This window comes from Pelodiscus sinensis, chromosome 2 (genome assembly GCF_049634645.1).
Source record: "Pelodiscus sinensis isolate JC-2024 chromosome 2, ASM4963464v1, whole genome shotgun sequence".
NCBI classification, from domain to species: Eukaryota; Metazoa; Chordata; order Testudines; family Trionychidae; genus Pelodiscus; species Pelodiscus sinensis.
The window spans coordinates 144,539,569-144,559,460 of NC_134712.1; the positions used below are offsets into that span (position 1 = coordinate 144,539,569).

The 19,892-nt window shown below is 44.0% G+C and overlaps 1 protein-coding gene across 1 annotated transcript in view; it reads left to right on the forward strand.

Moving 5' to 3' along the window:
* LOC102449975 (tomoregulin-1) overlaps window positions 1–19,892 on the forward strand; it is a 217,615-nt gene that overhangs the window by 185,044 nt on the left and 12,679 nt on the right. Inside the window, exons 6-7 of the mRNA XM_075921539.1 lie at window positions 13,109–13,257; window positions 14,056–14,121. Coding sequence (XP_075777654.1) covers window positions 13,109–13,257; window positions 14,056–14,121 — 215 coding nt within the window. The remainder of the gene's footprint in view (window positions 1–13,108; window positions 13,258–14,055; window positions 14,122–19,892) is intronic.

Here is a 19,892-nt window from a genome sequence, read left to right on the forward strand (position 1 = left end):
GCGCCTGGCTGGGCTGTCTGCGGGAGCGGGTGTTGCCTTGCGTGGGTAGGCATGCCTATGTGCGGCACTCCTCGGTGTGTATGGGGTTGTGCGTGTGCCCTTGTGCTCAGCCTGCTTCCAGCGGTGGGTGGTGGTGGGAGGCCGTGCCCCCTCTGGTGCCAGATGCATGTGGGGCCTCCCCTGAGCTTGTGTGCAGGATCCCAGGGGTACTCGGTCTGCCTCCTGAGGCCGCGTGGCACACACTGGTGCTGCACATGATTCTATGTGCACAGACTGCAACACGATGTCCAGGGCAAGCAGGCCGAGCTCCCCATCCCCTCTGCGCCTGCCTCCCCCACCCTGTGTATGTGGAACACTGAGAACACTCATCTGATGATCCCTCACTGCCATCAGATGATGCCTGCAACACGTCCTGGCCCAGGGGTACTGGCTCCAGGCTCAACGTCACCATGCTGGCCGTGTCCTCCTCATACTGCCCCTGCTGTCCCTCCTCCTCCTCCTCCGCAACCTCCAGCCAGGCGACGACGGGCGTCTTGAGGCTGGAGTCGACAACACGGGCTTCCCCACCCCTCAGGATCTGGTGCAGCTCCTGATAATATGCCCCGGAGTGAGAGCTGTGCTCCCTGGCATAGGCCTGGAGGAGCTCCTTTACTTTACTCAGACCTGTTCTATGGCGGGGGGGAGGCAGGGTGACCCTGCTCTTCCAGGGCCTCAGCCACGCGTCCATAGATTTAAGCATTTCGGTGCTGAGAGGGACAGAATCTCCACTCCAGACCAGGAGGGTGCATGGCGCTTAGTACCCTTGGCTGGGTCCTGGGAGCCCTGGTCCTTCTCCCTGCGAGGGCCAGGAGGGCTTCAGGGGGCTTGTGGCTCAGTCATAGCTCGGCTTGTGGGTGGCAGGGAAAGCTGCACGGTCAGGTGCTCCTCTGGGGCTGGCTTCCTGTCACAAGGCTTGTCCAAGATGCCTGCAGCTTTAAGAGGTGCCAGGAGACAGGAAGTATAGAGTTCTGATTACTTTGGAGTGGCCACCAGGGCACCTGCGTTATTTCCTGGAGGCCTTTTTTTTCAAAAGAAAACTCTTTTCCGTGTCCACGCACACCTTTTTCCGAAAGAGCTCTTTCAGAAATAGGCTTCTTCCTCATAGAAAGAAGTTTACAGCTGTCAGAAAAACCCTACTTTTCTTTTGACTTTTTGTCAAAACACGCAATTGCAGTGTGGATGTAAGTGAAATTTTTTCTGAAAAACAGCCGTTTTTCCAGAAAAAAAAAACTGAAATGTAGACATACCCTTTATGGGACAAATTCCTAACCACTCTGTTCACTGACAGTAACTTCACTACTGGAGGTGAGTAAATATTTGTAGTGGATAGGAAGGGCAATGGCATGAAATCAGAGCAGGGAGGAAGGATTCGAGAGCTAATGAATTGGTCCTGGGTATGGGCTGAAAGGTAGAGATAGAATAGATCATGGGGAATTGAGGGTTGTTTCTTTGCTAAGCTCAAGGGTGAGTAGAGTCAGGTATTGGAGTCTAGGAGGAAGGGCGTATTGGGAGATTAGGGGACACAAGGAGCATTTTGGAACTGAAAAATAATTCTCTCGTTCTCAATTTCTCAGTGCCATAAAGGAATTTTTAAAAGGAGATCACAAAAGCAAATGGAGATTTTACTATACCGAAATGAGCAGAACAGTCACTCTGAAATCCAAATTTTCCTGGTTCAGGTTTTGTTTGAGAAGGATTCTTCACAAGGGAAGAAACATCAAATGGGAAAAATCCTTCATTTAACTTTAATACACTTGGTTATCTTCCTAGTTGAAATCGTAACACCCTGTTCTGCTAATTCACCTAATGTATTCGTACCATAATGCACTATCCATCTGCTGTTCTTGTGTATTTTGTTTAATTGTAATTAGGGCTGTCGAGTAATCACAATTAAATCACACAATTAACTTTAAAAAATTAATTGTGATTAAACACTGTTTAAATTGCACTGTTAAACAATAGAATCCAAAATTAAATGTATGACATAGTTTGGATGTTTTTCTACATTTTCAAATATATTGACTTCAGTTACAACACAGATTACAAAATATACAGTGTACATGTTATATTATTATTTTTATTACAAATACTTGCACTGTGAAAAAATAAAGGAAATCATATATTCCAATTCACCTCGTACAAGTACAGCAGTACAATCTCTTTATCATGAAAGTCCAACATACAAATGTGATTTTTTTTGTTACATAATTGCACTCAAAACCAAAACCATATAAAACTTTAGAATCTACAAGTCCACTTAATCCTACTTGCTTAGCCAGCTGCTAAGACAAACAAGTTTGTTTACATTTACAGAAGATAATGTTGCCTGCTTCTTATTTACAATGTCACCTGTAACTGAGAAAAAACATTCACGCTTTTTGTAGCTGGCATTGCAAGGTATTTATGTTCCACATATGCTAAACATTTGTATGCCCCTTCATGCTTCAGCCATGATTCCAGAAGACATGCTTCCTTCCTGATGATGCTCATTAAAAAAATAAAACACATTAATTAAATTAGTGACTGAACTCCGTGGAGGGAGGGAAGGAGGAATTGTATGCCTCCTGCTCTGTTTTACCCACATTCTGCCATACATTTTAAGAACATTTTCAGAGCAGATTGGACAAAACACAAACAAAGTACCAATATGAGATTTCTAAAGATAGCTACAGCACTCAACCAAGGTTTAGGAATCTGAAGTGTCTTCCAAAATTTGAGAGGGACAAGGTGTGGAGAATGATTTCAGATGTCTTGAAAGAGCAAGACTCCAGTGTGAAAATTGGAGAATCCAAATAATAAAAAAAAATGAAATCAGTCTTTGGTTGGTGGCATCTGACTCAGATAATGAAAATAAACATGGTTTGGTTCACACTGTTTTTGGATCATTATTCAGCAGAACCCATCATCAGCATGGACACATGTCTTCTGGAATGGTGCTTGAAGCATGAAGGGACATATGAACCTTTAGCACATCTGGCACATAAATATCTTGCAGTGCCAGCTATGACACTACCACGTGAACACCTGTTCTCACTTTCAGGTGACCTGTAAACAAGAAGCAGGCAGCATTATTTTCTGCAAATTGTTGTCAAACTTGTTTGAGCTGCTGTCTGAACAAGAAGTAGGACTGAGTGGACTTCATATTCTGAAGGTTTACATTGCTTTATTTTTGAATGCAGTTATTTTTTTGTATATAATTCTACATTTATACTTTCAGTTTTCTTGATAAAGAGATTGCATGATGGTACTTGTAATTGGGGAATTTAAAAATACTGTTTCTTTTGGTATTTTTTACAGTTTAAATATTTGTAATATACAATGCTCACTTTGCATTTATTTTTTATTCTGTGTTGTAATAAAAATAATACATTTGCAATGTAGAAATCATCAAAAATATTTAAATAAATGGTATTCTGTTATTGGTTAACGGTGTGATTAATCATAATTTTTTTTAATTACTTGACAGTCCTAATTGCCATATTTCCTTGTAAGTTTATAAACAAGTGTACCAAGCAATAAATGATTAACTAAAGTAGATTATTGCTGCTGGAAATGGATCATGAACACTGCTTTTTCTGAACCCAGTCCAGCAAAAATGCAATCAAATTTCTGAGCTGAGCAAGTCTCAGAAGGTTTCAGCATGATGACCTGTTAGAGGAAAGATCCGCATCTCAGACAAGCCAGCCCCAAATCCAAGCCTCCAGTGTTATCTTTTCTTTGTTCTTTCTACTCTTAAAAGCTTCCTGAACTTTCAACAGATCATGGACATCTTGAAGCCCAGAAACCTAAAGGAGACTTGGAATGCTTTGGGATCTGTAGGGGAGATCTAATTTATCCACTGATAAAACCAACCAGCTCTACTCAGGGTTGACACTGATTGGACATGCTGTATGATTTTACTAAACCTTTTGTTGCTGGTTTTAGTTTTATACAGGAAAGTACACTTAGATGAGGAATATGATGTCATTTCCTATTAATTATAGGCACCTAATATTGATATTTAAACTAATTATACCACTCTTTCCCAGAAAATTAAACACTTTTGTCTTTAATTAACAATATGAATTAACAGTGTCTGAAATTTTCAAACACAGTTCAAACACATTTAGAGTTAAAATTACCACAGATCTAAAAAAAGAGTTTGACTCTAAAAAGAAGAGAAAAAAACCTTTTTACTTAGCAAATCTGCTCCTTGTGTGTATTCAGTCCTGTGTGCTGACTTCAGTGATAAAAGAGAGTTCTTTCTGTTCTGTAGTCCTGTTAACCTTGCAGAGCCAGCACAGCTAAGAGAAAACAAGATGGATTCTATTCCTTCCTTTGCATCATGAAAACAATATTTACAAGGTTCCAGTCAGTGACACACGCGCATCCCACTGAGCTGCATCCATGTTCTAGAAATTATTTCTTGATATGGACCATTTAATGTGGTTAACCTCTTTCTAACCTTTTGGTTAAAACTGATGAGAAGATTAATGTGAAGCAGCTCTTGCAATACTTGGATTCCTCAGTTTCCTTCCCTCCCCTTCTCCCTCCCATCAATCAAGTTTCAAAACAGGGTGTAGTACAGAAACTAGCTGTGCTGTTTGATCTTCTCTTAGGGTGGCTGAAGATTAAGTGTCCATAGTTTTCTTTTCCTCCCCCTAAGATCAGGTTGCTCACTTCTATACTGCTAAACAAAAGGGGTTTAGGTCCTGACTTTGTTAGATTCAGTGCAGTCCTGTACGCAGGAATTTCTGTGTGGGGGGTGCTTTTTTTTTGTAAATGTGGACCACCGGGGTGCGAACACACCCATCCATGGTCTTCCTAGTAAGTGAGTTTTGGCTGGCTGGGGGCAGACAGGAGTGGCACACTGGCCAAGCTTCTCTCCCCTATGCTCTGGCTGGCTGGGGGAAAGCTGGAGCTGATTCCCCTGCTCCCAGGAGTGAGGCCCAGCCCTGTCCCTGGCCTTGCTCCTGTGGGTGGGTAGAGGGGGGAAGAAATCAGCCCCAGACTTTCCCCAGCTGGCTGGAGCACATTTGCTTGGGGGACTATAGGGTGGTGTGTTCACACCCTTCTCACCTCCACTGTGTATGGGCCTGAAATTTATAGTACCTAGTTCCTTTATTGCCAGATATGTTTTCATAGATAAAATAAGAACAAATGGGATACATGTTTCTGCAATATCACACCTAAAATTCTCAAATCTTGTAAAATTCTCTTAATTAAGAAAGTTTTGCTCACTTCTAGAATGGGCAAGAGGTATCAGTTATGTTTTGCTTAATCCAATTTAAACAATTATTTGATATTTTTTATTTATTTATTTAAACAAAAAACCCCTTTTGTTTATATATTGATATTTTTTAGTATAAGAAAAAGCAATCAACAGGTCATATTTTGGTTTGGATATTCCCATTGAAATCAGTGGGTGCCCTGCTTAAACATTTGAGGCTAGAATATGCCTAATATCTGAAAAGAGCAAAGTCTCTCTATTGCGGTCAGAATTGGTTAGTGAAATATGCCCAACGTGCTTCAGACAAGCGATAGTGAGTACACATTAATTTTAAATGGACAGCTTGCCCAGTCTTTGATGCCCTCAGTCAAAATTCCCCTTTGGATTCAGTAAGATTTCAGCATAGAGGTTTGCAGAATCGGGATTGAATATTATGGTTAGCGGTTTCTAAAATATAGCTTCTTTTCCTTACATTTACAACCTTAAAATGATCTTTTAAAATATATTACTCCGCCTGCCAAAACCCTACCTCCTCGTTCCCAAAAATAAACTCAACAACACTTTTAATTCTCCTTATGAAAAATATCTCAGGACCTCATGGCATCCTAGTAGCCTTAGTGGGTATGTGGGAGGAGGGAATAAAGATTTTTAATAAGAAATGGTAATTTAGTTTCTCATTAGAAGACAGAATAATTGAGATACTATTTTTACAATTACGGGGAACACCTCAGCAACAAAAGTGTGGAAGCTTGAAATAACCCTTTGTGGGTACTGGAAAACATGCATTTTCCAAAGAAATTTGCCATATTGAATTCCCAGTCAAAGGAATATCCTCATAACAGAGGGGTTAGACTTCACAAATTTAAGGCCAGAAAATGGCAGTTGTGATCTTCAGCAGCTCTCAGGTCAAACTCTTCAGTTTGCATTATAAAATTGTTAGTGATAATGCACATATGTAATAACACTTTGAAAATATGAAGCTCTGATTCCAACATTAGTTATACTCATAACAGCCCAGTAGTTATTATATCCATTGTAATGATGGTGAAATTAAGGCAGAGAGATTAAACAACTTAAACAAGGTCGTGTTGGTCCCGATCCTCACAGTTATTTAGATACCGAACACCCTTTTAAATCCGTGGGAATTGGACACCTACATACCTTTTAGGTTCTGCATGATAGTCACTAACTTAGGATTCGAACATTGGAGTTTCTGGCTCTCACTCCCAGATTTACTCCTCTGCAAAATATTGTCTCTTTTTCTATACTGGATCACTTTGAAATAAATTGCTTTCTTTAGAACATGACTTATTTGATTTACAGAGAAGGCAGCACTGTTGCTCAGAGTGACTAAGGCTTGTTCTTGAATGAATGGATCATCTGTGGACTCAAGCAAATGGATAAATTTCTGTAGATGATGGGCCTCCAGGTTACTGGATGATCAGTGTCTGTCAAAGTTTAAAAGTTTTAAAAAATTATTTCAAATCAACTCTGAAAAACTTCACTGAGCCAAAGCTCTTACAGAGCTATGTTACAACCAGGTACTTTTAGATAGCATGTTGTAAGCCACATAATCCCAGGACTCACTGATACACCTATGATATTATGGCAGAGCCACTTCAAGACCAGTTAAGGCGTGGTTGTATTTTGCATTTAAGGTAGGATTTCAGTATTTTTAAAAGAATGCATCTGCCCCAAATTTTCAGCATGTAACCTGAGGAAAGCCTAAATTTTTAAGTAAATCCATTACATAGTTTCTGATTTCTACACAGTTAAAAAAATCAAGTTAATAATCTGAGTTGCATGACTCTGAGCGCCCATAGTTTCAAAACTACAAAGTGTAGGAAGTAAAAAAAAATTGTGATAATGTAGGTTATGTAATTATGTTGCTAATTCACAAAGAAATACTTCTATTAAGATTATTTATCCTAATTGGATCCTTATTCACTGCAGTTAACCAGTGGAGATTTTTTTTTAAAGTCTGCTACTTCCATTTCTGACATAGAATGTGGCAAGTTATTTGAGCAGTTTAGGAGAAAAGAAGAAAATTTCCTTTTGACTTATATCTCCAGTAAGGTTCCTCCCAGAATTGGGAGCGAACATGGGTGAATGAAGAATAAGCTAGCCAGGTGGCATCTGAGCTGAAATGAAGATCTTTGGTAAGGCAACAGCTTCTGTGTTAAGGTTACTATTCTTCATGAAGAGTACACTCAGTCAACTGAAGAGCACTGCTCCTATGTCATCTTAAACACAAGTGTATCATAAAGTACCTGGGCCTCATGAAAGCAAAAGATCATTATCAGCTAGTTCAGGAGTGAAGCTCTTGAACTGGCTAAACAGTCTTATGAAGACCAGGATTCGTGAAAAAATAAAAGGTACTCTAATAAATACTCTAATAAATACTAAGATTTTGTGAAAGTGACCAGTTCACTCAGAAGTGAACCCCATTATTCAAGAAAGGATCCATTGCTGTGTTGGAGATTCTCTTGATTAGCTTTTTTTTTCTCATTACTGGGTCCTTGTGCCCAAATGGCTAGACACTGAATGTGACGGACCTCTGTGTACGGACCTGCAATGGCAAACAGTGTTTGACTTCAGAGAGACCAGGATTTCACTCATGGTTCTTTTGACATTTTTGTGATTCCTGTATGAGTATGTGGAGTTTATCTGGAGTGGCTTCCTCCATTCTTTCCTGAGGATAGCACTCAACAATTGCTCATCTGCCAAGGGTTTGGGTTGTTTTTTTGGGTGGGGGCTGTTTGGTGTTTTGGTGGGAAAACCTCAAGCCTGTTGTCAACTCCTATTATTCAGATGAGAGTACTAGCAGGGCTATGGTATTGTCAGAAAGCTGGTGGCACTTAGCTTTAACAGTGACAAAATTCCAGTTGACCTCAGTAGGTCCAGTATTTCACCCAGAGTTTCTAACTTGATTGACCAGTTGGTGCTAATGAGTCATTTACTCAGGGTAGGTCTACATTTAAACTGCTACAGAAATATAGTTGCAGCATTGCAATAGCACTCCAGTGCAGACACAACCTATGTTGACAGGAGCGATTCTCCCTTCCCTATAGCTAATCCACCTCCCTGAGGCCATGTCTACACTACAGAACAAGTCGAAGCTGCCGCAGTTGATCTTCCGGGGTTCTAATTAGCGGATCTAGTAAAGACACGCTAATTTGAACTGAAATGGCTCTCCTGTCTATGCTGGTAGTCCCGCTCCTACGAGGAGAAAAGGAAGTTGAAGGGAGAGTGTGCTCCCAATGACTTCCCTCAGTGTGGATATCTCCAAAATTTGATTTAAGATACTTTGGGTATGTCTACACTACTTCGAATAGTTAGTTCAAAATAAGTTATTTTGAAATAATTCATCTACACACAAAATACATTTCGAAATAGCGTGTCCACACTGAATGGACGCTGAATCGCATTTAAGGCTGGCCAAAACCAGGTCCGGCAGGGCATCAGGTCAGGAGTTACTTTGTGTGGCTGCTGCCTGAGGCTATCTGAGGCCTGTGCTTAAAGGGACATCCCCTGGACTGCCGGTTCTCAGCTTTCCCTGCTTGCTTGCCTATCTTGATGAGGGACAGCAAAGCATTTTGTCTTTGCATGCTCTGGTTGCCCTCACTCGGGGCACCACATCACTCTGCAACATAGAGCCGGAGCTGCCCCTGGGCACTCTGGTGCGTCTCGTGGACAGGAGCGGCCTGAGGCCAGCTGCAGTAGCTGGTGCCCTAGGTGGGGAGGCGCAATCGGCGCCCCTGCTTGAATGGCCGTCAATGACCGTGACATCATCATCGGATGCCCGGGCCAGCGGCGCCCTAGGCAGCTGTCTAGCTTGCCTAGGCTCATGGACCACCCCTGCTCGTGGACACGTTGTTGCGAGCCTGGCTTCACTTTCTGCAGGCTGCCATCCGGGAGGTCCATCAGGGGGCTGTCAGTATCCAGGAGGCCCTGTGGGAGAACTTCCACCCTGAGGAGCACTAAGAGCCTCTCTGGTCTGCCCCACTGGGGGCTTGTGCCTCATTCCTCCCTCACGTCCTTCCACTTACCCCTCTCTAACCCCCCTTCCTGATGTAAAATAAAATACACGTATTTTCATGAACACAAACTCTCTTTATTTAACAAAACCTGGGGGGGGGGGGGAATGAAACTCCGGTGAGACTGGGGAAAGGAGGTGGGAGAGGGGAAGAGAGAGGATGGGAGAGGGGAGGGGGAAACCTGGGAGGAGGGAGCTGGAAGGGGGAAGCAAGGGGAAGAAGGGGGAGGGGAAGCTCAGGGCTCAGGATTGGGGGGTCTCTCTGGACCAACTTGATTTTCATGCGAACCTGCACCTGGGTTCGCATGTGGCCTTTGGTGGCCAGGCTGGCAGCTATCCTGCTATAGACGGCCGCGTTCCTCTGTCTAGTGCAGAGATCATGGACATTGGGGGCATCCCCCCCAAACCTGAATAAGGGTCATGATCTCCACCCTGGACCAGAAAGGCGACCTTCTCCGGGCCCTGGCAGGCTCGTGGGAGCTGGCAGACTGCTCCTGGGGAGCGGTGGAGGTCTGGCTGCCAGTGGCTTGCTGGCTCATGTTTTGGGGCTACTGGGTCAGGAGCAGTGACTGCTGGCTCTAGGCTGGCAGGCTTGGAGCTGGCACAAGCACTGTGGCCAGAGTCAACCCCTTTAAGGGCTCTGGGGAGGGGCGAGAGAGAGGAGTGTTCTTGCTTGAGGCTGCAGTGGCCATAAGGTCACCCTGGGAAGGCTGGAGGCCCCCTATTTCGATTTAAGTGTCTACACAGCACTTATTTCGAAATAGCTATTTCGAATTTGGCGTTAATCCTTGTGGAATGAGGTTTACCAAATTCGAAGTAAGTGCTCCGCTATTTCGAATTAATTTCATAATAGCGGTTTGGCTGTGTCGACACTCATAAAGTTATTTCAAAATAACAGCTGTATTTGTAATAACAAAGGGTATGTCTACACTAGAAAGTTAGTTCGAACTAACGGACGTTAGTTCGAACTAACTTTCCTATGCGCTACACTAGCGCTCCGCTAGTTCGAATTTGAATCGAACTAGCGGAGCGCTTAGTTCGAACTAGGTAAACCTCATTTTACGAGGACTAACGCCTAGTTCGAACTAGCTAGTTCGAACTAAGGGCTGTGTAGCCCTTTAGTTCGAACTAGTGGGAGGCTAGCCCTCCCCAGGTTTCCCTGGGTATGTCTACACTACCCCGCTAGTTCGAACTAGCGGGGTAATGTAGGCATACCGCACTTGCTAATGAAGCCCGGGATTTGAATTTCCCGGGCTTCATTAGCATAAGCGGGGAGCCGCCATTTTTAAATCCCCGCTGCTTCGAACCCCGTGTAGCGCGGCTACACGGGGCTCGAACTAGGTAGTTCGGACTAGGGTGCCTATTCCGAACTACCGGTACACCTCGTTTCACGAGGAGTAACGGTAGTTCGGAATAGGACCCTAGTCCGAACTACCTAGTTCGAGCCCCGTGTAGCCGCGCTACACGGGGTTCGAAGCAGCGGGGATTTAAAAATGGCGGCTCCCCGCTTATGCTAATGAAGCCCGGGAAATTCAAATCCCGGGCTTCATTAGCAAGTGCGGTATGCCTACATTACCCCGCTAGTTCGAACTAGCGGGGTAGTGTAGACATACCCCCTGGTGGCCACTCTGGCCAACACCAGGGAAACTCTATGCCCCCCTCCCGGCCCCGGACCCCTTAAAGGGGCACGGGCTGGCTACGGTGCCCGTGCCAGGTGCAAGCCTGCCAGCACCCAGCTAGCAGACCCTGCACCTGGCACGGCACAGAGCCACCCACCCGATGCCCCCCAGCCCACCCTCTCTTGCCGGGACCAGGCTGGCAGCTCCCGGGAGCTTGCCCTGGACCGCAAGAGGCGGGCACCTTCCTGGGCTAGTGCGGACATCGTGGACCTCGTCCACGATCTCCTCACTAGGCACAGGAAAGTGGCCGTCTAGGGCAGGAGAGCTGCCAGCCTGGCCACCCAGGACCAGGTGTGCATGAAAATCAAGGGGGTCCACTGAGACCCCCGACACTGAGCCCTGAGCTTACAATGGCCGTCCTGGGTCAGACCAAAGGTCCATCTAGCCCAGTAGCCTGTCTGCCCACAGCGGCCAACCCTAGGGACCCTGGAGGGGATGGACCGAAGACAATGACCAAGCCATTTGTCTCGTGCCATCCCTCTCCAGCCTTCCACAAACTTTGGGCAGGGACACCACTCCTACCCTCTGGCTAATAGGACTCCATGGACCCAACCTCCATGACTTGATCTCACTTCCCTTTAAACTCTGTTCTAGTTGTAGCCTTCACAGCCTCCTGCAGCAAGGAGTTCCACAGGTTAACTATTTGCTTTGTCAAGAACAACTTTCTCTTACTAGTTTCAAGCCTGCTACCCATTCCTTTCCTTTGGTGTCCTCTAGTCCTTCTTTATGGGAACTCAGGAAGAACTTTTCTGAATGCACCCTCTCCACCCAACCCCTGCTTTTAGAGACCTCTATCCTGTCCCCCCTCCGTCTCCTCTTTTCTAAGCTGAACAGTCCCAGTCTCTGTAGCCTCTCTTCATCTGGGACCTGTTCCCAACCCCTGATCATGTTAGTTGCCCTCCCCTCTCCCAGCCTTTCTCTTCCCCTCTCCCACCTCCTTTTCCCAGTCTCCCCCAGTTTTTTTCAATAAAGACAGAGTCAATGTTGGAAGAAACGTTATCTTTATTTTGTACATCAAGAAGAAGGGGGGCTAGGGAAGGGCAAGTGGAAGGAGGTGAGGGAGGAATGGGGTACGAGCCCCCGATGGGGAGGACTGGGCTGGCTCTGCGGGCTTCTGGGGGTGGAAGCTCTCCTGCAGCCCCCCAATTACTCCCTCTCCCCAGATGGCAGCCTGCGGCAAGTGCAGCCGGGCTGATGGCCGAGTGGTGTGATGTGCCCAGTGTGGGCACTCAGGGCACTCCAAGCCAGAACTTCTTTGCAAGCGGGGCACCCCTTAGAACTGTGTGTCCGGGGTGGGGGTCGGGACCCTTTAAGCGCAGCCCTCGGCTAGCCTGAGACAGTATCTCCATGCTCTAAGTCCTCCTTTTATGCCCTGCCGGCACTGCTTCCGGCCATCATTAAGCCCTGTTCAGAGTCCACTCAATGTGGACTTACTAGTTCGAACTAGCAAAACGCTAGTTCGAACTAGTTTTTAGTTCTAGATGCGTTAGTTCGAACTAGCTTAGTTCGAATTAACTAATTCGAACTAAGTTAGTTCGAACTAGCGCTGTAGTGTAGACGTACCCAAATACCCTTTGACTCCAGCTACGTAATTAACATAGCTGGTGTTGAGTATCTTAATTTGAACTTATACCTTAGTGTAGACCTAGCCTGAGAGACAGTAGCAAGGTCGACAGAAGAATTATTCTGTTAACCTAGCACTGTCTACACTGGTGGTTAGTCTGGCATAGGTCTTCTCATTTAAATAATGCAGAATATGCCAATTATTTTTCTTTGAATTGGCTGCCTAATCATTTCAGATTTTCCATCCCGATAGCTCAGTGAGGCATAGGTTCTGCAGAAAAAACACAATGTGATAATGTATTTAAAGACTTACTGTCACTCCCTGATTTACACTGCCCATCAAAACTTAATATTGTCCTTAAAAATTTGCAAAAATATTCACAAAATGTTGATGGGTGCACAGTAGTTTCTATTCACAACTGTATACATTTTGTTTGAAAATCTGGTAGTGCAGCAAATTCTTTGGTCTCCATGCACAACAGATTTTTCTCCCATGTGTTAGAGCTGGTGCCAGTGTATAAATAGTGTTTGTCAAGACACAACTTTATTTAACTGTGTTTAACTGTATGTTTTTATTAACAGGTGTGTATGTAATATAGACTGCAGTGGGTACAGTTTTAATCCTGTATGTGCTTCTGATGGAAGTTCTTACAACAATCCATGTTTTGTTCGAGAAGCATCGTGTTTGAGGCAAGAACAGATTGACATAAGACACCTTGGACACTGCTCAGGTAGTTCTCATTTTAATTTTTATTAGAACTGTATCTGGTGGCAGTTAGGGCCCAATTATACCCTTTAGTTCTTTTTAATTTTTGTAATTTGCCTGTGTTGTATGTAGATCATGTCTTTATCATTATGATCTAAGTTGAGAAAAAATGTGTGTATTTAAAAAATATATCTGAGCAGTAGTCTAAATGTACATGAAATCAGTCACAGCAGAAACACCTTAAAAAAGCTCCATCCCTTTAAAATACACCCAAGTCCCCTGCTCACAACAGCCTGAATGACTAGATAGGGCTTTCCAGCATGCCTAACTTGGCAACACACTTGGGCCCAGACCCTGCAAATACTTATCTACGTGCTTTTTAGGCACAGGAGTGCTGACATATAAAAATCATGAGCACCAGTGGTTACAAGGTTTAGGGCCTTCCCTCCGTACCTGAGGGTGTCCTGCCACCAGTTCCCTGACATTTACATCTAGATTCAGTAAACTTGAGAGTCTGAACTAATTCAACTGTCCTGCTGAAGGACAAAAGAGAAGCTGTCTGTAAAATACATTGGATCACTCCACAAAAGGCTTTTTAACATAAAACCAAAACCTGGAAGAGCACCCAGAATTGAATGAAAAGCTGGTGCAATCTCTGTAGGTGCTGTTTAACTAACTATATAACAGAAAAAAAAATCAGTGAGACAGCATGACTGTAGCTACATTATTTTCTCAAAAATCAACTTCTTACATTGCAATAATGCATAATGGCCTGGAAATAAACACTTCTAAACAGATGTATTTTTATGTATTTATCTTATAGAAACAGATGACACCAGCTCAGCAGGAAAGAAAGATGATGGAATGCAGTATCGGCCAGATGTGAAAGGTAATGTACTAGTATTTTGCTAATATTTTACATTCTCCCAAGACACTTTTCTCATCTGCTTTGCAACTAGGAAAGAAACAAACAGTGACTTTCCTTCACCACCGTCACCCCATCTCTGATGAGCAGGAGATATGACTATTCTGAGTGTGCCTGGCATGTTTTCATAAGATACTTTAAACTCTTGTCTGTATTTAGCAGGGCATAGGTTTAGCATTCCCCCAGTGCTTTAGTTGGCTGAAGATGGTAGAAATGGGACTTTGGTAAAGTGGCACAGGCCCCACTGCCTCACCTCCCTTGTTCACTTCTGAATAACCACCAGATTCTGTACTTGTTGCACCTGTTGAACTACTGTAGATGAGCCATGTTGTTAAAAAGATTTTTAGCCATGTAAATTAGATGGGCCAGATCTGCTGATGCTGCATGTGTTATTTTGTTTGTTAGGACCTTGTGTATGTTAAATTTGAAATAGTTTAGATGCCACCATGCAGTGACAAGAAGAAAGGGAGAAGAAAAGCTTACAATCTAATTAGAAAGTTACTGAATTCAAGGGAGCATGTGTATTACTGTTTTGCTTGTGTACAGAATGTGCAGCATTGTGTGAGTGAGCGAGTACATGTGGAACATTTATGAGAAGAATTAGCAAGAAATGATGGGCGTAGGAAATTAGAACTGGAAGAGACTACCTTAATTGTCAAATACAGTGCCTTGTGATCACAGGCAACCTTATTTTATAAGCCACTCATACATTTATCAAAATTTATCTTAAGTTTAAAACAATTTGTTCTTGTGCCAATGTTGTCCTTTAATTTCAGTAGCCGTTCACCAGTGTTCCCTGTTAGCTGTGTGCTTGTGTGGCCGCTCAGAAGAGATTCAAATGCCGCCCAGCTGATTAACTGAGCGCTCACAGCTAGGATTTTGTTTCTACTAGTGGTGCACATTCACACATGCCTCAGTGCATGTAGAAAAATTTATTCTGCAAATGGCTGGAAAAAATCCGCACACGTGTAAAAGATTAGAGGGAACATTGCCTTTTACGTGTTCTAGGGTTTATCCCCAAGCCCCAGAGGTATGTGTAGAAAGCAGTTATGCTCCTTCTCAGCCTTCTTTTTGCTAAGCTAAACAAGCTTCCAGCTCCTCTCATAAGACATGCCCTCATTTTCCTTGATCATCAAAACAGCCCTTTTCTGCATCTATTCCAGGTTGAACTCCTTTCTCAAACATGGCTGACTAGAACTGTACACAGCATTCCAGAGAAGGTCTCCCCAGTGACTTGTACAATCGCATAAATACTTCTCTAGCTCTGCTAGAAATATCTCACCTGATACTTCTTAAGATCACATTTCCCTCTTTCACAGCCATGTCAAAATGGTGTTTCATAGTCAGGCTGTGATCAGCTAATTCACCTGGCTTTTTCTCCTTCTGTCACTTACGACTGCTTAGCCTCTCAGTTCATCACAGAAAGTTTTGTTATTTGGCCCTGAGAGCATGATTTTGCACTTTGTACTATTCCATTTCATTCCATTTCAATTACTTTAGTCAAGGTCATCTAATTATTCCTCTAGGATATGCCAGTCCTCCTCTGTTTGGATAATGCCTCCCAACTTCGTGTCATCAGCAAATTTCATTAGTACATGCCTACTACTTCTTGTGCCAAGATCACTAATGAAAATATTTAATATAGGTCCCCAAACAGATCCTTGAGGAATTCCACTAGTAACCTCACTCCAGTATGGTAGTTCACCTTTCAGCACAATCTGTTACCTCTTTTAGCCAGTTCTTGTCCAGCTTTGAGTTCTTATACTGTACCCCATCTCCCTCAGTTTAGCTAATAATTTCCTAGGTGGCACTCTAGCAAATCCTTAGGGAAGTACAGAGAGATTATATGTACCATTAGACTAGTTAGATTTTCTCAGGCTCCTTGCAAAAGCCTATGTTTCTGTGGAGATGGTGATACCTTCAGAAAACTGGCCTGTGCCGAGGTACATGCCACTTGTGGGCTAGCTACTTTGCAGGCTTTGGGGAAGAAGCTGTGTGCTGAGGAGGAGGGTTGGTCAGAGTCTGCTGAGGGAAAGAGCCAAGCCAAGAGGCCTGCCTGCCCTGAGTTCAGCTGACCCCACCTCATCTCTTCTGGGAACAACTTCATAATCTCCACCCCCACAGTCTTGCTATTAGCTGCTTCCCGGCACTGCCAGGCCCAGCCCCATCATAGGCTGAAGTTCAGAATGATTCTGCTGACAAGAGAGATGGCTACTGAGAGGTTCTGGTAATTCTGGATTACCAGAGTGGGGCTGAGTGAACAGCTGCTGTGGTAGTCAGGAGAGGGACAGAAAGGGGGAGGAGAAACCACTCTATTGCAGGAAAGGAGGTGGAGGAGGGGTCTGTGAAAGAATATGGGTAGGCCACCTTGGATGGGCTGGGAAAGGTTGAGGTGCTCAAGAGGAACCTTTGTATTCCAAGAGCCTCCATACAACTTACTAGGGGTCAATATAAAGGTCCTTGGAGTCTTAACCCTGTAGCGGCCCCCAGGAGCTGATGTTAGACAAAGGGAGACTTTTATAACTTTGAATTTATTCATATGTTCTCTTCTGTCTTTGTTTTCAGGCTCTTCTCTCTGGTTTCACACCTTTGTTCTCAGAAGCTCCAGCATTTTGTCTTTTGTGCCTGTAGGTCTCTCTCTTTTTAATCCAGAGCTCTAAATATTTTTCAACCACCTCTTCTGCCTATCCTAACGTCTTAACAAGTGCTCTCTGCATCTGCTGTATTCTCTTTCTGAGCCATGTCTCTCTTTTTCTCCATCTTCATTCCCTGGTTTTGTCTATCTTGCCTGCTCCTTTGCTTTTTTTCCTCTTCCCTCTACCTTCTCTTTTGTCCTTTTGGTCTCTCTTCCTCTTTTGTTCCTATTCATCTCTCTCTCGCCTCCAGATTCTTTATTATCAGATTTTGTCCTTTTTGGCCCTCTCTTCTTTTCATTATCTCTTGTTCACTGTAGTCCTTTAGTTTTCTTTTGTAAACCTGTCTTGCTTTTCTTCAGAGCTCTGTTAGTGTCTAAACCATTGAACAGTGGACTCCAGTCATGACTTTGTCACTCACTGTTCAGTTTTTGACAACGATGCATGCTCCTAGTCCATCTTGATGCCTTCAGATGCTCCTTTGGGGTTTATGTACTTAATAGCCTGCTCAGATCACTCTCGTTGTGATTATTTTTAGTTAACCTGGCACAGTTTGCAGCAATGAGCATTGGAATCACCAACATTGTAAAGGGGATGCTTTCACAGAGATTTTTCTCTAGAAAGCTCAATAGCTGAACTGCTCACATCACCACTAGGTCTGGATTAACTCTTCTTCTGAGGGCCTGGGACTAATAGATTTAGTGGAGCCTCCTAGGTTCTGGGGTAGAGCTAGAAATTAGGGGTTCAGTGTGTGGGAGGGAGCTACCATAGAGTGGGGAGGCAAGGTTCTGGGTGGGAGGTTGGATTCGGGAATGGGCTGAGGGTGGGGGGGATGAGGTCTGGGCATGAGGTAGGGTGCAAGAGAGGGAAGGGAGCCTGCGTGGGAGGTAGGATGCAGGAGCAGGGTGGGAGTGCAGGAGGGGGGCAGAAGGATTGAGATGCCTACCTGGCAAAGCTCCTAGGGGGAACAGGTGGCTCTGTGTGGCCCTGTGTTTGCAGGCACCTTCACCCCCACTGCTCCCATTGTCCATGATTTCCTGCCAATTGACAAGGTGTGGGTGGAGCCTGCAAGGCTATTGGCAATGCACACGGCTCCAGCTGGGGGGAGGAGGAGGAGGCAGAGGGAATGACAATACCACTTCCCCCCTCACCCTCTGCCAGGTAAAGCCTCAGCATTCAGGGACTTTAGCGGTTGTAGTCTTCATTAGCCCGGGATCCTGTGCTGTAGATCCTAAAGCCCTGTAAATAATCTGGTCCTGACTACCGGTATTTTTTTCCTTTCATGCTCCTATTTTCTGCCTTTCATTATTACCAATCCGGATTGATGCCTTATTGTGTTAGACGTGTAAAAAGACACATTCCGTTCTGGCACTGAAGAAGTTACAGCCTGAAGAGTTAGTATACGCCGACTTCCTTTGAAATCCTTGGATAAGAAATGCTATAAATATCAATGTTATTAAGATACTTACATTTATAAGCTAGGCTGGCAGGTGGTACAGTTTTCTTGAGTAATAATAATGCAGTTCCTTATTATTTGTATAGCACTATATGTGTGAAGTAGCAATTTTCAGGCATCCAAGAAGGCAGGGACCCTGCCTACAGGAGTTTGCATTCTGTAGGGAAGTGCATTTTGCATAACATAGTAATTTTGTTCACCATCTTTGTTTATTTGTCAATTATTTTGTATATTGAACTAATTTAAGTAACTGGGTTCCTTCTAGAAAGAAGAGAATGCTTATTATACATTTCCTTTGATTTTCAGGTCCCTGTATGTTTCTTATATTAATGTTAAACTTTTTTCTCTTTCTAAATGTGCAAATAAGCTTTCTATTCATTTTTTGAGGCATGATATAGTCAGCAAGCGTCCTGTTCTCTCCATCTCTGATTTCAGGTGTATGTTTATCCTGGAGCACACTAAAAAAGGAAAACAGTTATACGAACACCAGTTGCCTTGTCCAGTCACTTTCTTTCTTCCTTTTACTATTATTTCAGATATCTGTGCTTCTATGAGAGCTGTCTCCCTCGGAGTCCAGTTTCTCATTTGCTTCACTGCAACTAAGTTATAATTGTTTGTGACATTGTAATCTGTTACCATGGAAATGACCATGATGCCACAGATTCAGCTTTATGTCCAGAAATGAGCCTGAAACAAAACCTCATTTCCTAAGATCCCTGAACTTTAGAGACAATGAGAGCCAGAGACAAACTTCTCTGCTCAGACCCACTTCACTGCACAGGGACAAAGAGGGAGAGACAATGATCTGCGTATAGTGTATGGTTTTAATAATAACAAATTCGTGGAAATATTGTGGAAACACAAAGGAGTATTTTGAGGTTCCTTCAATATTTGGAACATTTCCTCACTATCATCATCTTTCTCTGGGACAGCATTTTTCAAACTTGGGTTGCAGGGCCACTAGGATAAGCCAGCCACTGATGGGCCTGCGCCACTTTGTTTATTCAGTGTGTCTGTAACCACTGAGCCTTGCAGCTCCCGTTGGCTATGGGTCGCCATTTCCAGCCAAGGGGAACTGCAGAGCCCATGGCTACAGACATGTTAAGTGAACAAAGTGTCACAGGCCCGCTTGCCACTTACCCAGGTGGTCCCACAATTCAAATTTGAAAAACGCTGCTCTAGGACACCTATCGTGGTTCCTTCAACAGCAGTGACTGAGCAAGTCACATTAGGGCTTTATCAAGCTTTATTTTGCCTCTTACTCCCACAGCTGCTGTTACACATTTTTAAAAACTCTTTAGCTGTCTTTCTGAGCTGCCAGAAGGAAAGGATGGATGACACAGCTTTCCCCAAACTAAGTGCTCTGCCTGGCTGGCTACCAGCTGTTTTCCTAGACCCCAGGACAGAACTTCAGCCCCTCCTTTACAACATGTTGATTCTTTGTCCAGAAGGTTCTCCAACTTAAGGAGCCCACAATAACAGCAGATTTAGTGATCATTAAGGGGGTAATTTTTCAGTCTTGGACAGAGGTGAAAGTAAGCAGGCGCGTAGCTTCAACAAGAGCTGGCTGAGCTGTGGCAAAAGCCAGCAGGGTGCTATTTAAAGAGATGGCAGGGACCTGGGTTATGATAGGACAATACCTGTAA